This window comes from Strigops habroptila, chromosome 1 (genome assembly GCF_004027225.2).
Source record: "Strigops habroptila isolate Jane chromosome 1, bStrHab1.2.pri, whole genome shotgun sequence".
Taxonomy (NCBI): Eukaryota; Metazoa; Chordata; class Aves; order Psittaciformes; family Psittacidae; genus Strigops; species Strigops habroptila.
In genome coordinates, this window is record NC_044277.2 from 42,794,001 (window position 1) to 42,808,329 (window position 14,329).

The 14,329-nt window shown below is 36.0% G+C and overlaps 1 protein-coding gene across 7 annotated transcripts in view; it reads left to right on the top strand.

The window, feature by feature from the left end:
* Positions 1-14,329, top strand: part of PRKDC (protein kinase, DNA-activated, catalytic subunit) — an 81,812-nt gene that overhangs the window by 32,555 nt on the left and 34,928 nt on the right. For 5 of the 7 annotated variants that reach the window (XR_003989090.1, XR_004389905.1, XM_030469787.1 and 2 more), the window contains 18 exons: positions 739-843; positions 1,846-2,013; positions 2,304-2,431; positions 3,428-3,635; positions 4,644-4,822; positions 5,904-6,072; positions 6,618-6,683; positions 7,094-7,166; positions 7,390-7,538; positions 8,112-8,249; positions 8,509-8,628; positions 9,564-9,707; positions 9,913-10,064; positions 10,642-10,773; positions 11,207-11,318; positions 12,839-12,963; positions 13,056-13,205; positions 13,643-13,816. Coding sequence is in view for 5 of the 7 variants with exons in the window: in XM_030469787.1 (XP_030325647.1) it covers positions 739-843; positions 1,846-2,013; positions 2,304-2,431; positions 3,428-3,635; positions 4,644-4,822; positions 5,904-6,072; positions 6,618-6,683; positions 7,094-7,166; positions 7,390-7,538; positions 8,112-8,249; positions 8,509-8,628; positions 9,564-9,707; positions 9,913-10,064; positions 10,642-10,773; positions 11,207-11,318; positions 12,839-12,963; positions 13,056-13,205; positions 13,643-13,816 (2,492 nt within the window). In the remaining 2 variants the exon portion in view is untranslated. The remainder of the gene's footprint in view (positions 1-738; positions 844-1,845; positions 2,014-2,303; positions 2,432-3,427; positions 3,636-4,643; positions 4,823-5,903; positions 6,073-6,617; positions 6,684-7,093; positions 7,167-7,389; positions 7,539-8,111; positions 8,250-8,508; positions 8,629-9,563; positions 9,708-9,912; positions 10,065-10,641; positions 10,774-11,206; positions 11,319-12,838; positions 12,964-13,055; positions 13,206-13,642; positions 13,817-14,329) is intronic. The other 2 variants (XM_030469804.1, XM_030469822.1) reach the window with 2 other exon arrangements.

Below are 14,329 nucleotides of genomic sequence, written 5' to 3' on the forward strand. Positions count from 1 at the left end.
AATTTCTAGATTTTGCACCACCCCACCTTTTCTTTATTTATGATTGCTGACATGTTTTAGCTGCCTCTTTTCCTTTTGGAGAATTGCTTCAAGTGCAGGGAGTAAACTTTGAAACTGGGCAGCCTCTGATAATGTTCTTTGTCATGTTGGCATCCGGAAAGTCACAATGGAGGAGTTCTACCCATATCAACAGACTGCAGAAAGATCTTCAAAAACCTTTACTTTCTGTTACATTGGTGGTTTGGTCTTTTTTTCTTTCTTTATTCTAAAACATAATGTATCTACTTATCCTATGGGGGTTTTTACTTGCAAAAGTAGCTGTATGCAAAAATACACAAAGATCATTTACTGAGGATTTTTTTTTTCTTTTTTTTTTAATTACTTCTTTTAAACTTGAATTGTTTTAAAGGCATCTGTTAGAACACAGCATGTGAGCTATATTGCTGTATTAGCTGGCAGTGAAGTGACAAGCAGGAAATCTGGCTTTGAGAGGAAGCTTAATGTTTTCTTGAACTGGAAAATATCCAACATTATGATTTTGTTTGTAGTGTTTAGGAGCTTTTAAAATTCTTCTTGGTTATAAAACCAAAATAATTCTGTATGCGCTTTTCGTTAAGTCATTGTATTTTTGGAAATAATCCTATAGCTCATGGGGGGTTTTATTGTTCATTAATACAATGATCTCTTTGACTAGTGAAAAAGAAAATCCTAATTTTCTTGTTTCATGTGTCATTCCAGATAGACTCTTCAGTTTCTTTCAATACCAGTCATGAAGCATTTACAGCTGTTTTTAATACCTATACCAGTCTACTTATTGATCAGAATTTAGGCTTAAATCTTAAGGTAAATTGCTCACTTGAGTGGCTTCCCCGCCCTCCCCGGACTAGAATGTTAGTTGTTCATGAAATTGTCTGTTATTTGGCTTCAGTTTTACCTTAGTTTGCACAGTAACATGGATGCCACTTCTTTTTTTTTTGTTATGTTCTGTTCAACATCCTAGAAATCATAAACCCTTTTCATTCTTCAGACAGAAGGCAAGATCACAGTTGTCATGCCTTGTTTATAGGTGCTCTTTTGTATTCTTACCCAGATGAAAGACATGTAATTTTTAGGAAAAACAAAAGTACTATCAGTTGCAAATTGTTTAGAACTCTATAGTGTTCATTTGAGAAATGACAGCTTAATAAGCTTTTAGCAAGGAGCAGCATTTCTTACACATCAAATTACAATTTGCATGATTTCAATGTCCATGTCTGCAAGTATGAGATCAGTACTAATGGATTAACTGCTGTATGTGGCTTGGTCAGGAGAGGGAGATAAAGTACTGCATAGTGAAAGTGGGAGTTACAAAGGATGGTGGAGCATAGGGCTGGGACTAGAAGATTAAAAATTTTGTACTCAGGAAGCAGCTTTGCATGTTTGCTGCTCTGCCAACCTGCCTTTAGCTAGACAGGGTTTTGTACTGTACCATGCATTCAAAGTAATAAAGTTGAGGATCTTGCTTTAGCTGCCACATTGCGCATTAAATCAGCAACTTGTGTGAGAGCAGATGCTTGCTTAAAAGAACAGTGGGGTCTTATTCATAGCCATGTCAGCCATGAGATATTAATTAGCTTTTAACAATAACTCAGTAGCGTCCAAAGCTGTTTTCTGAACTGACACCTAAAAGTTGAGCAGCTACATAACGTCTCTTTATCAGTACACTGAACCATTGAATCAGAAACCACAGCCACTGCTGCTATATTGTGGTCCTACTTAGATTGCTTCATAGTAAGAGAATAATATATTTTGTTTTCATTTGAAACTGCTTGGTTTTGTTAGTTTCTTTTGGGTTTTTTTCTTCAGGGCCAAGCAGTGATAATTCTCCCTTTCTTCACTAATTTGACTGGAGAAAAACTTAATGAGCTTAAGAATGCTCTTGATCAACTTGTGGCTTTCAATTTTCCCATGAGATCTGATGAGTTTCCCAAAGGAACCTTAAAGTACAACAACTACGTAGACTGCACTAAGAAGGTCAGTATTTCTAACAAGTATATAATTAAAAGTCTAAGTGAACTGTGTCTAGAAACAGTGTTTCACAGGATCTGGAATTATAGAGTGGAACTCTCAGTTCACAGAAGAAAATTAGCTTTTTAGTTTCTGAGTTGTGTCTTTATTCAGAAGTTTAATGTACAGATGCACATTAAACAAACATATCCGTCTGTGTATCTGCTTCTGGTCAGTATTGAAAAATGATGATATAATTTGATTGAATTTATTTGATCCAGTGTGGTTCCTTTTGTTATTCATTACTTCTTTTTCAGTTTTTAGATGCATTAGAGTTGTCTCAGAGCCCAATGTTGTTGCAGTTGATGACAGAAGTCCTCTGTAGGGACCACAAACATTTCATGGAGGACTTATTTCAAGCCAGCTTCAAAAGAATTTCCAGAAGGTCAGTCTATTGGATTTTGCTCTTGTTCTCATTGACTTTTTGCTGAAGCAAATGTGCTTCCCCTATTATGTTGTCCTTGCAATAGTGATGATTTACTCCAAAAAGTTTTACATAATGGTTTCAATGAAGATTTTGCTTTTGTCTTCACATTTCCAAAATATTTCTGAAGCATGAACAAGTAGCACCAGTTTCCAGATGACAGTTCCAAAGCCTGGGCAAATTTTGTAAAGCTTTCTGTAAATTAGCTTTTCTGGCAGATTTCAGTTGAAGATAGTAATTGTTTGTGATACCTGTATTTGCTATCCCTCCATAAGTTGATAGCACTTAAATTGACAGTGAATTACTTTGTTCTACCCCTTTGAAAATACAACAGCACATTTATTTAATTGAATGTTTCCAGGGTGGTAGATTGTAGGCACAGATGTGCTCTGTCCCCAGAAGAGGTCTTCAGTCTCTTCCAAACCACACGTTTCCAGTTCATAATGGGCTATTAAGTAGTGACTATTTTGGAGCATGTAGTTTCCTGAACCAGTTCACTTACCTTATGCCCAAATCTCATGTTTGAAATTTTAGCTTCTATAAAATTATTCAGAACAACAATTTATCTAGTAGTGGTAGGCTTGATAGGCCATAACAGTGAAGTCTCCTTGGATTTTTGCTTTTTGTTTGCCTCCATCCTTCACGTGCACCAGATAAACTTATGGGTTTTTTTAGGTTGATCAGTGAAAGGAACTCAGAAAGTTAATGATTGCTTTTGGATTGAACTAACAAAAGATATACAAACAAGTTTACCATCTGTTGCAGAGTAGGAAGCTGGCATTTTCTTTGGAGAGCTCCACAATAAGTGGTGATTCAACCTGATCTCTCATGTCTTGTAGGATGATAACCCAAGAGGGTATGAATGCAGGCAATAAAAATTTTAAATATCACAGGGATCTGAGACATAAATGGGGTCTGATAAAAGAGTTTTCAACTTGAGATTTCCATCTTGTTTAGGAGCACCACTGACAAACAAGTGTTATTGTTGGACACTATTCACAAAATGTTTCAGAGTGACGAACTACTTTCAAATACTACTCGTCAAGCATTTATGGATCGCTCTCTCCTCACTCTCTTGTGGCACTGCGGCTTGGATGCACTGAGAGAATTCCTTGGCAAAATTATAGCACAGGCTATGGATATACTTAATTCCAGATTTACAAAGGTATCAATTCCCCCTTTTTTTTTTTTTTTTTTTTTTTTTTTAAGATTAAGGAAGGTCTAATAAAATGTTGGTGTTGGTATGTACATTTTGCTTAGCTGTGAGTGAAATGCTAATTGAAAGCGTTTGCTTTCTAGTTTTCTGTATCTTGGAGCAGAAGTTTGTGCCACTTACATAGTTTGATTATTATTGAGAAACTTTTCTTTATTCCTCAACACGCTTTTCCTTTGAAGTTAATGTATGTTTGCATATCTACTGTGTATAAAAATCAAAGTTGAAATGATAGATATGTATAGATAAAGGGATCTGAAGTTATGTCAAAACCAAAATCCTTTTCTAACTTTGAAATATAAAAGCTGTATAGAATTATAACCTTTTATTACATTGTAGGAGAGAGGTATTCATCCTCCATAATGAAAGCTCTTAAGTTAGGTGCCTTGCTTCTAGAGAAATAAGTACACCTCATCATTGCAGAGATCCTTCAGCAAAGGATTAGGAACACAGATCTTTCTTTCTCTATTTAGAGAAAATTTATTTCTCTATCCTCCAATTTAGAGTATAGTTACATGCAATGGTTTTGTTGTCAGTGGAGGTCTCTACTCTTGCTGTAGTCCCACCATGTTTCTCTTGCTGTAAATATTGGGACCAAAGTGAGGTGCATAAAGAAACTTGTGAATTGATACCCAGTATGGTAACAGGTATGTATGTTTTGTTTACAGGTGTAACGAGCCTGAGCTGTTAGTTGTTCTGCTTATTTCACTCCAGTATCACTATAATGATTTAGGCCAATTGTAGTTAAGACAGCTCACCTAATAAAGAGCAGGTCAACATAGTTTTAATAACTGTTTTACACAGAATCTCTCATTTTTTTATCATCATCGGCTCTTTCCTCTGTTTTGGAAGGTAGGAGTAAACTGAAGGCTGTTTAGTAGAAACTACAGTAACTGTGGAGCTGCTTAGGAAAGGCAGGATCTGAGAAATCTTTCTGAGGTTTTGCTTATTTGTTTCCAGTCCAATGAACATGCTTTTGACACGCAAGTCACCAAGAAAATGGGCTATTACAAGCTGCTAGAAGTGATGTATGTGCGTCTTTCAAAAGAGGATGTTTACTCCAAGGACTCTAAAATTAACCAAGCTTACCGTGGCTCCATGAATGTAGAAGGAAATGAACTTACCAAGATGCTAATAAAGTAAGACTATTATTTATTTGATTTCCTTTTGATTTCTAATTAGGTTTTGGGCAGATAGGCTTTTTAAGTATGCCATATAAAGCAGAAGATTGATTTGTGCAAGGGTAAATGTAATCTGTGATGTAGCTTTTGATGTTAAATGGAATACACAATATTGAATTTGCATTGACAGAATGATCTCTAGCATAGACTACAATCCTATGTCAGGATAACTTTTGCCTCCTACTTTTGCCTTTTTTTTTTTTTTTTCTATTTATTGAGCTTGAGCTTTTATTTTTGCTTTTCAGTATGATTCTTGGCCTTCAATTTGTGTTTTCATGATTTCAGTTTCAGTATACTTCCACTTTTATGTAGAGTACGATTCTGTGTTGTAAGCTGGGTATTTATATGATTGATGAGAAGATGGGATGGATTTTCATTTACATTTCATAATACTGTGGCACACCCAGTAGGTGTAATTTGGTTTAATCACCACTGCAGAGGAGGACACAAGATTAATGCTGAATATATATGCTAATTAATATTACTTAGTTCATTTACTAGTCTGGAAAAAAATGTCTGAATTGCTGTTCACTTTTTTTTTTTGCTTTGGTTTAATTTTATTTTATAATACTACGTCCTGTGAGGACTTCAAAGAATTTCTTGGCTGTGATTTGCAGAAGATCTAGAAATGTCTATGGGCAAAAGACCTATAGAAATTGTATCTAAACTAGTTTTCTCTGGCTAATCTATAGCGTAGGTTAGCATGCCTATCCATTCATAATTTCTTGGGAAATGACCATGAGAGAGATGTATGTGTATGTTGAAACATATCTGCATCTTATCTGAAAATGGCCTATCATAATATTCCGGACAATAAGGACTGCTGTGTAAATACTTGGAGAAGCTGTCTTTGTCATTTCTGAATGAATTTCAATTTTAGCACAATATACCTGTGGAGAACTTGGTTTAATCTGATACTACTATAATAACAAAGATTTCTTGAAATTCTGTTGATTCACTGATCTCTGATTGGGACCTTTCTTGTGCTGCTCAAAAAAAAGACTTCTGATGGTGTTTTCTTGCATGTTTGTATTTTAAGGTCATGCTATGATGCATTTACAGAAAACATGGCAGGAGAGAGTCAGCTGTTGGAGAAGAGGAGACAATATCACTGTGCAGCATATAATTGTGCTATTGCTGTTATCAGTTGTGTCTTCACTGAAAGTAAATTTTACCAAGGATTTCTTTTTACAGAAAAATCAGAAAAGGTGAGAAACTGTTGTTGCTGTAGAAGGCTTCCAGAACATGAGACACAAAGTGATGTTACCTGATTACAATAAATCAAAGAAATAAACCTGAATTACATGCAGTTATATTAGCAAACTACCCACTGAGGCAATGAAAGGAGTCGTAACTGACTTCCTTGCATTCTTCATGCAGTTTGAATTGATGATGAAGGTTTTAACGTCTGCTTAGAAATGGGTGAAGTAGTAATACATTTACCCTGTTTTCCCTCCACTCTCAATCAGTTTTGTAAAATATGAGAAAAAACCCTATTGTTTAAGTTATCCCCTGTTTGAAATATACTTGAACAAGAGATACCCTCTTTACATTGTGCTGTGTATTCTTGAGTAGTTTAATAGCAAAATTTTCTTTAGGGTATTGATCTAGAAGTGAAAACATGCCGTATTTTCTATATCGTATATTGATCTGTTTTGTGGTTTTTAAAAGAAGAAATAAAATACTTTCAGAGCAGTTGCTATTGTGTGCAGCATTATAATTTCGATATTTTCAAACATGCTTTTGTTTGCAGAACCTGCTGATTTTTGAAAATTTGATAGACCTGAAGCGTCAGTATACATTTCCTGTGGAAATTGAGGTGAGTGGAATTGCTGGGCTTTGGTATGGCTTCAACAGAGTAGTCACTGTAGGCCAGGTCAATTCTTGCATACAGAGAAAGAGGATTCTGTAGTGAATAAAAAATGAAGTACTTCTCTAATGTTTTAAAATACATTTTTCTGAGAGAAATCCAGACTTGAAATTTAGAAGACACCTGCAGTGTAGTTAACTTTAATACATGTTTTAGCACACTTATTCTTGCAGTGAATCCCTGTAGGAATAAGTAATTTTGCTCTTGCTCTGTAGCGTTAATTATAACCACGTACAACATGGGATTTCTGTTAATGTTAAATAGTTCTGATTATTTTTGGCAGTTCTGTAAACAATTGTAAATAGACTGTAAATTTAAAAAATAGTAATAATTTTCAAATTTTATTTCTTGCTGTTTAGGTGCCTCTGGAAAGGAAGAAGCGGTACATTGCTATTAGAAAGGAGGCCAGGGATGCAGAGAATGGCGGTCAGGGTATGAAAGTCATTTATGACTATGAAAAAAATGCTTTCTTACCCTTTCATACAGTGTTCATTGATGTGTTGCTACTTGGCTTCTATAGTAGCAGGAACAAATAAAAGCATTCAATGTGCTTAATCTAAAAACCAGTTCCCACCCACCCTCAAGTTTTAATAGCAAATAAAGGCTTGTTTCTTGTAATTACCTTGATTAATGGTCTGTTCTTTTTCCTATTTAGATGAACCTAAGTATTTAGCTTCTGCATCGTACATGATGGATAGCAGTTTGAGTGAGGAAATGAGTCAGTTTGACTTTTCTACTGGAGTCCAAGCTTTTTCTTATAGCTCCCAAGATATTACAGCTAGCAGTGCTCGTTTCAGGAGAAAGGTAATTTTTTAGTGACTTACGTGCTGTGAGGAAGAAAAGTTTTATGCCTAGTAATAATTACATACATTTGTTGGGGTTAAGAAAGAGAAATTTCTAGTCTTCTGTATTTGTTCTATTTGACTAAGAATGCATCCCTCCAGAAGATGAAGGAGGGGACTTGAGCTGTGTTGTGTCAGTCATTTTTCTTCTTCCCTTCTCTCTGGAGAAAAGCGATGCCCTACCTTGAGTTTCTAAAGCTGAGTAATGTGAATGAAGTCCAGCCAGAATTGTAAAAAGGTACCTGTAAACAGTAAACTGTGATGGTTGTCTCCTCCCTCGTTCTGGCAGGTAATAAAGTCAGAGTTAACATGAACTTGACATCTGTTGGCACAGAAAATAAGATGATATGCACAGCTGGTACATATCTGTGGGAGGTGCCTGTTTGAACAACACATTTAATGTATTCCCTGTTGCACACACTGAGCATATAGTCAAATCTGTAAACACAGATAAGATCAGAATGACTCATGGCATTATCATGATTTAAAAAGAAAATGCAGTGTTGTTACTAATCATCGCAACACTTTTTTTCAGGAGCCTACAGAATACATGGTTTTAAATGATGAGATGGAACTTGAAATGGATGAATTCAACCAACATGAATGTATGGCTTCTATGACCACTCTGATTAAACATATGCAGAGGAACCAGATCACACCCAGAGTGGAGGAGGCCAGTATTAACCAAAAAATCAGCATTTTTTCACTAACTTTACCAGGGGGTTGGAACTAGATGATCTTAAGGTCGTTTCCAACCCTAACTATTCTATGATTCTATGAAAAGGGAGTCATGATTGAATCCCTTCATTTGTTTATTTTCTTAGCTGTATTATAATGAGACCTGCGTGGCTTGAGCTGGGGGCTTTGTGGCTTGGTAATTCTGTTTGATCCATAAAGTGAAATGACTTTTGCTCATTTCTTTTAAATTTCAGGGTACAGTTCCAGTAGATCTGCCTCTATGGATGAAATTTCTGCATGTCAAATTAGGAAACCCATCAGTACCACTAAATATTCGCCTCTTCATAGCAAAACTTGTTGTTAACACTGAGGATGTGAGTCATTTTTTTGTCATATATTTTTCTGTTAACATAACAGGTCGTATTATAATATCAACTTTGTAACTCTTGTGGGGTAAAATATTTCAACAGCTGACACTTTTGAGTCATTCAAATTGACTAGTTTGGCATGAAAAAAGGGAGTCCATTCATAGCCCAAAATTCCAGACAGTGCCAGTATTTTGAATGTAGTATAAATACTTCTCCTCCCAAACTCTACTTCCGTAAGTGGAGGGTGTCCACAGTATGTGTATTCTGTAGACTCGAAGTAATGATTCTTTGATGCTAGGCAAAAGCTGATTATGTTTGCCATCTTTGCAGGAGCAAATATAATGGCTTTTTTAATGGTCACAAAAGAGTCTTATGGAAACCCTTTGAGCTAAATGATATTCTTGTTGCAGAAACGTACTAAGATTGCATAATGTGTCTTTGCCTGAAAAGAAACATTACCTAACTCTCCTTGCATAAAAGATTGTCATCCTATTTCATACAGTGATTTTAAAGTACAATGTTTCTGTCTGGAACATTCGAAATCCAAAAAGACTGAATTTCAGAATTAATTCAAGCAGCTTTATACCCATTTAATGCTACTTTCATAGTAAAGCTATCTGAAATGGAAGGATAGATGAATAGCATACTCTTTCAAATCCTTTAGGGACAAGTTTTCTGAGTGAGAGCCATATTAAGTGGGCCCTAGTGAAATTAACTTTATGTGAATACTTGGTAAAAGTTTATAAGCAGAAGTGAGGAATGTAGTTATGGATACTTTTTATTTTAAAGTTATTTTAAAATTTTTGTGATTGCTGCTTCAGAAGTTAAGCAAAGTGATAAGATGTTGATTTAGCAGTCTTACCTGTAATGATTATTGAATAACAGGTTATTGAAAAGTTGGATAATTTGTGTTTCTACACTGATTCTCCTGTTTTCCATAGGTTTTCCGACCTTATGCAAAGCAGTGGCTTGGTCCATTGCTGCAGCTTGTTGTTTCTGGAAATAACGGAGGCGAAGGGATTCATTATATGGTAGTGGAAATAGTAGTTACTGTCCTTTCCTGGAGAAGTGTAGCCACTCCCAAAGTAAGGAAATATGAAATTCATTTTTATTATTGTCATGACTATTTGGTGAGGAATGAGTGAGTTTGTTATGATGCACTTATAATAATTTTCTACATCAATTCACTGTTAACTTCAAATATAGCTTATTTACTTGCTTGTTTTCATGAGAGAATAGCTGTCTTCATGTTGGAGTTACTATGTTTATTTTTGCTCCTATTCATTGCAGGGAAGTATTAAGGATGAGATTTTAGCTAACAGATTGCTCGAATTCTTGATGAAGAATGCCTTTCACCCAAAAAGAGCTGTGTTCAGACACAATCTGGAAATCATAAAGACAGTTATAGAGTGTTGGAAGAACTGCCTCTCCATACCTTACAGGTAAGCATTCTTTTATCAGTATTTCAAGAATATAAGTGAACATTATCAAATGAGATTAAAAGATAAAATTAGCTGCAATAGTAAACTTTTTGTCCCTAGATTTGACAGTGGAACTTCAGAACTGAACTAGCCAAAGGTTGTAACTTAATTTGCAAAACAATAGGGAGAGAGACAGTGAAAACAGGTAGAGGATTACAACAGCAGCAACAAAAGCAGAAGTAATCTCTGCAAAGAGTTATGTTTTATTTGAGATTTTGGGTATTATCACTGAATATTGGTGCACTCTTCCTAAGACTTTTGTGATCTGCTCCTGAAGTTGTCGCAGAGAATTTGTGTGGGTTTACAATCCTTTTTTTTTTTCCTGCAAAAACTTCTTCATTGAAGCTAAATACTTACTTCTGTCTGAATATATGATTTCTGCTGGTTTAGTGGGAATGTATATGCATATATACATACTTTCTGCCAGTTTTGGTGGGGTTGTCTATATATGTATCTATCTGCACAGAATGAGTGATTTATGGTGTGTATATTTGGGGTTTTTCATGTATATCATTAGCTTTATGTTTTCATCCAACAGTTTAATATTTGAGAAGTTTTCTAGTGGAGACCCTGATACAAAGGACAATTCAGTGGGAATTCAGCTGCTGGGAATTGTTCTTGCTAACAATTTACCTCCTTTTGACCCAAAATGTGAAATAGATCGTGTCAGGTGAGAAATGCACCTTTTGGTGAATGATTTTGATAAAAGCTTAAGTCAAAGAGAACAAATCTAACTTGTCAGCGTGAAGTTTAGGAGCTGGATTGCTTTTTCATTGGAATCCCATTGTCCCTTTGCTGTTTTCTGTCAGATGTAATGCTTTTCTAGTTGCAAACTGCAGACCACATTTATTTTGGAAAAATATCTAGAAGGATGAAAACTTTCGTACAGTGGGTGCCTGGGTTGCAGTTTCGTGGGAATTGAGAGAGTCAGGAATTGCCAAAGCAGAAATTTGAGACACTGCAGGTGGAAAATCCATGTTGTGCTGTATTCAACTCTTCTAAAAGCAGTCACTGTTCCCCTAGGCAGCTCAGGCAGATTTTTGGTTCAGTTTAAAACTGGATGCTGGAGTAGTGACTTACAGTAGGTCTACCTTTCGTATTAGGTATTTTCAGGCTTTGACCAGCAACATGGGCTTATTGAAGTATAAAGAAGTTTATGCAGCTGCAGCAGAAGTGTTGGGTCTTGCTCTTCAATACATTGCTGAGAGAGAAAATGTAAGTGAACTGTATTGTGTGTTTGACCATTCCTGTCTTAATTCTATGTACATCTTTTATATGACTACTCAATTCATCTCCAAAAATGAATGTATTTAAAATTCACCAGTGTTTGTCCAACAGGTCAAATTAAAGGTTTAAACTGTTAACTTATGAGGAAAAGAATTTAGGCGCAAACTAAATGCAGAGTTTTTGCACAGCTGTTTTGGAGTTGACAGTGAATGGCTTCGTTCAGGTTTTGCCAATCAGCAACTCTGATCACTGGCATGGTACATTTGAAGTTGGGGTTTTTTTGAATTAAAAATAAAATGCAAGTTGGGAGATTTAGGACTACCTTTTGAATATCTGTATCTGAGGATGTTTAATAACTTGCAAGTTTTGATGTAAAATTAAAAATAATATAGGTATTGTACTTAATTTTGAATCCAGTTATTTTCTAGGTAGCGAATAAGATGGATGCAAAACTGTTACTCACCAAAACCTTCAGTAGTAGAACTAGGGGGTGATGCTTGATGATCACAGAAGTCAGTTTGAGACAGATGCTAGAAGTACGTCTTTACACTGCAGTTAGTGAACTACTGGAATTTGTTGCCAGAAGAGGTTCTAGGGGTAAGTAGTATCAGCAGGTTCAAAGAGAAATTAGGCACATTCATGCTCCAAAGAAAACCCCAAACCATTAACGATTCTAAGAACAATAGACAACAATGTACACTCTACGATCCCTAATTTAATGACGGATGCATGTTGGCTTATGTGAGATAAAACGAGGACAAAATGCAGCCAGGCTCATGTGCTCCCTCTAAACACCATTCTGCAGCTACTATTGGGCACAAAAATACCAAGATATTGGCTAGGTGGATTATTATCCTAATCTTTTAGGTTATTCTTACTTCTCTCCCTACCATTCTTACTTATTTCCCCACTTAACTGCATTCTGGTTCTTTCACACTTTATAGAGCGTATTTCAGAAATTGAATTCCTGCAGTCTTCTCTTTTAAAGTCTTCCAAGTTCCATTAAGAGCAGTATTTTGAATAAATGAGCAAAGATGGTGCAAATATTTTATCCTATAAAAGGCTTTATTTCTTGGACATTAAGTGAAGGTTGCTGATTATTTTTCAGCTTTTCACTAAAAGTGTCTATTTTTTTTACATGAATTAATTGGAAAACTGCCATACTGAATTAGAAGCCACTTAGTTTTTATTATATATACTTATATATGTTATATATTTTACAGTATTTTATATAAGCATACTAAGCAACTTGTATTTCAAAATAAAGGCGTTGGTTTCAAACTGATCAAAGGAACCTCACAAAGTATTGTTTAAGCAGGCAATCTCATGTTTCAACCAGGCATAGCTGTACAGCAGCCATGAAGCACCAATAAATGTCAAGGTGAGGTGAGTGGATCTTACCTAGCAAAATGCGGTAGAATCAAACAGTACAGCAGCAGAACTATGTGTCATTAAGGTGGTTATGAGTTTTATGGCTATCCTTGTCTTACTGTCTTTCTCATTTTCAGGTACTTGAAGATCCAGTTTATGATTGTGTCATAAAACAATTAAAACATCATCAGAACACCCAACAGGATAAGTTTATTCAGTGCCTGAATAAAGTTGTTAAGAATTTTCCACCTCTTGCTGACAGGTATGTCGTGATTCACATGGTATGTTCATTGTAGATCTAGAGGAATAATAGAAAATAACTTGCTTTTTTTTGTGGGTTCTGGTTATGTTAAGGTTTATGAATGCAGTATTCTTTTTGATTCCCAAACTTCATGGTGTGATGAAAACCTACTGTCTGGAAGTGATAATGTACAGGGCAGAAGAAGTACCAGATCTCCACTTGCAGTTAAAGGGTAAAGACTTTATCCAGATCATGAATCATAGGTGAGTGGTCACATGATTACAAATGTGGATGCATAGTCTAAATTTCTTGGTAACACTTCCTGTGCTGGCCACAACATTTTTAAATTCAGAAGCATTTATAATTCATGTTCACTTTTTGGTCACCGCTCTCCTAATTTGAGCTGATGGGATCTGGGAGTTAAGTATTAGGATGGTTAGTTCACTGTGAACAACAAAAAAACCTAAATAGTGTTATAGTGAAACACCACTGGGATGAGAATATTCTGTAATAAATATTAGTTTAGTTAAATTCTTACTCTTAGATTGAACTCAAGAGTACTTACCTAAAGCTCTTTATGCAAAGCTAAATATTATTGCTAAAATCTAAATAGATCTTCTGTTTCTGTGTGTAGCTGTGAAGAGAAAAGTGATGTGATTATTACTTCCCCCCCCCCCCCCCCCCCCCACTCTCTTTCTAGGGATGATGAAAGGCAAAGGGTTTGTTTGGATATAGTGTACAAGATGCTGTCTAAACTAAAACCACTAGAACTTAAAGAACTTCTTCCTGGAGTGACAGGGTTCATTTCCCACCCTTCTGTAATATGTCGACAGCGCATGTATGATATTCTGATGTGGATTTATGATAATTACAGGTGTGTATTCACTGCAGATGTTGTCTTTCAGGCAGAGTGAAAGTGCTTGAAACACTGTCTTCCAACAGCTTGTGCCTAGAATTCTTCCAGTTCTCAGAAGGATAGAGCCTGTGGTTTGCTGAACTGGCTCTGGCCTTTGGTAGCAATTCTGTCCCTTTCACTAAGGGACAAAGACTTAGACCTGAACTTGAGCCCAGGACTAGGATGTTACATCACCACAGCATGATGGCATAAGAGGTCTTAGCTCTGATGCTCCTACTCTTTTTCTTGTTGCCAGAATTTGTAACTAATAAGAACTAAAGAAGTTTGTTTATAGGCAGAAGGTATATTATAGAATCATAAAATGGTTTAGGTTGGAAGGGACCTTAAAGATATTCTAGTTCCAGCTGCCCTGCCATGGTCAGGGACACCTTCCACTAGACCAGGTTGCTCAAAGCCCCATCCAGTCTGGCCTTGGAACACTGCCAGGGATGAAGCGTCCACAAGGCACTTATATCAAGGCACTTTGGCACC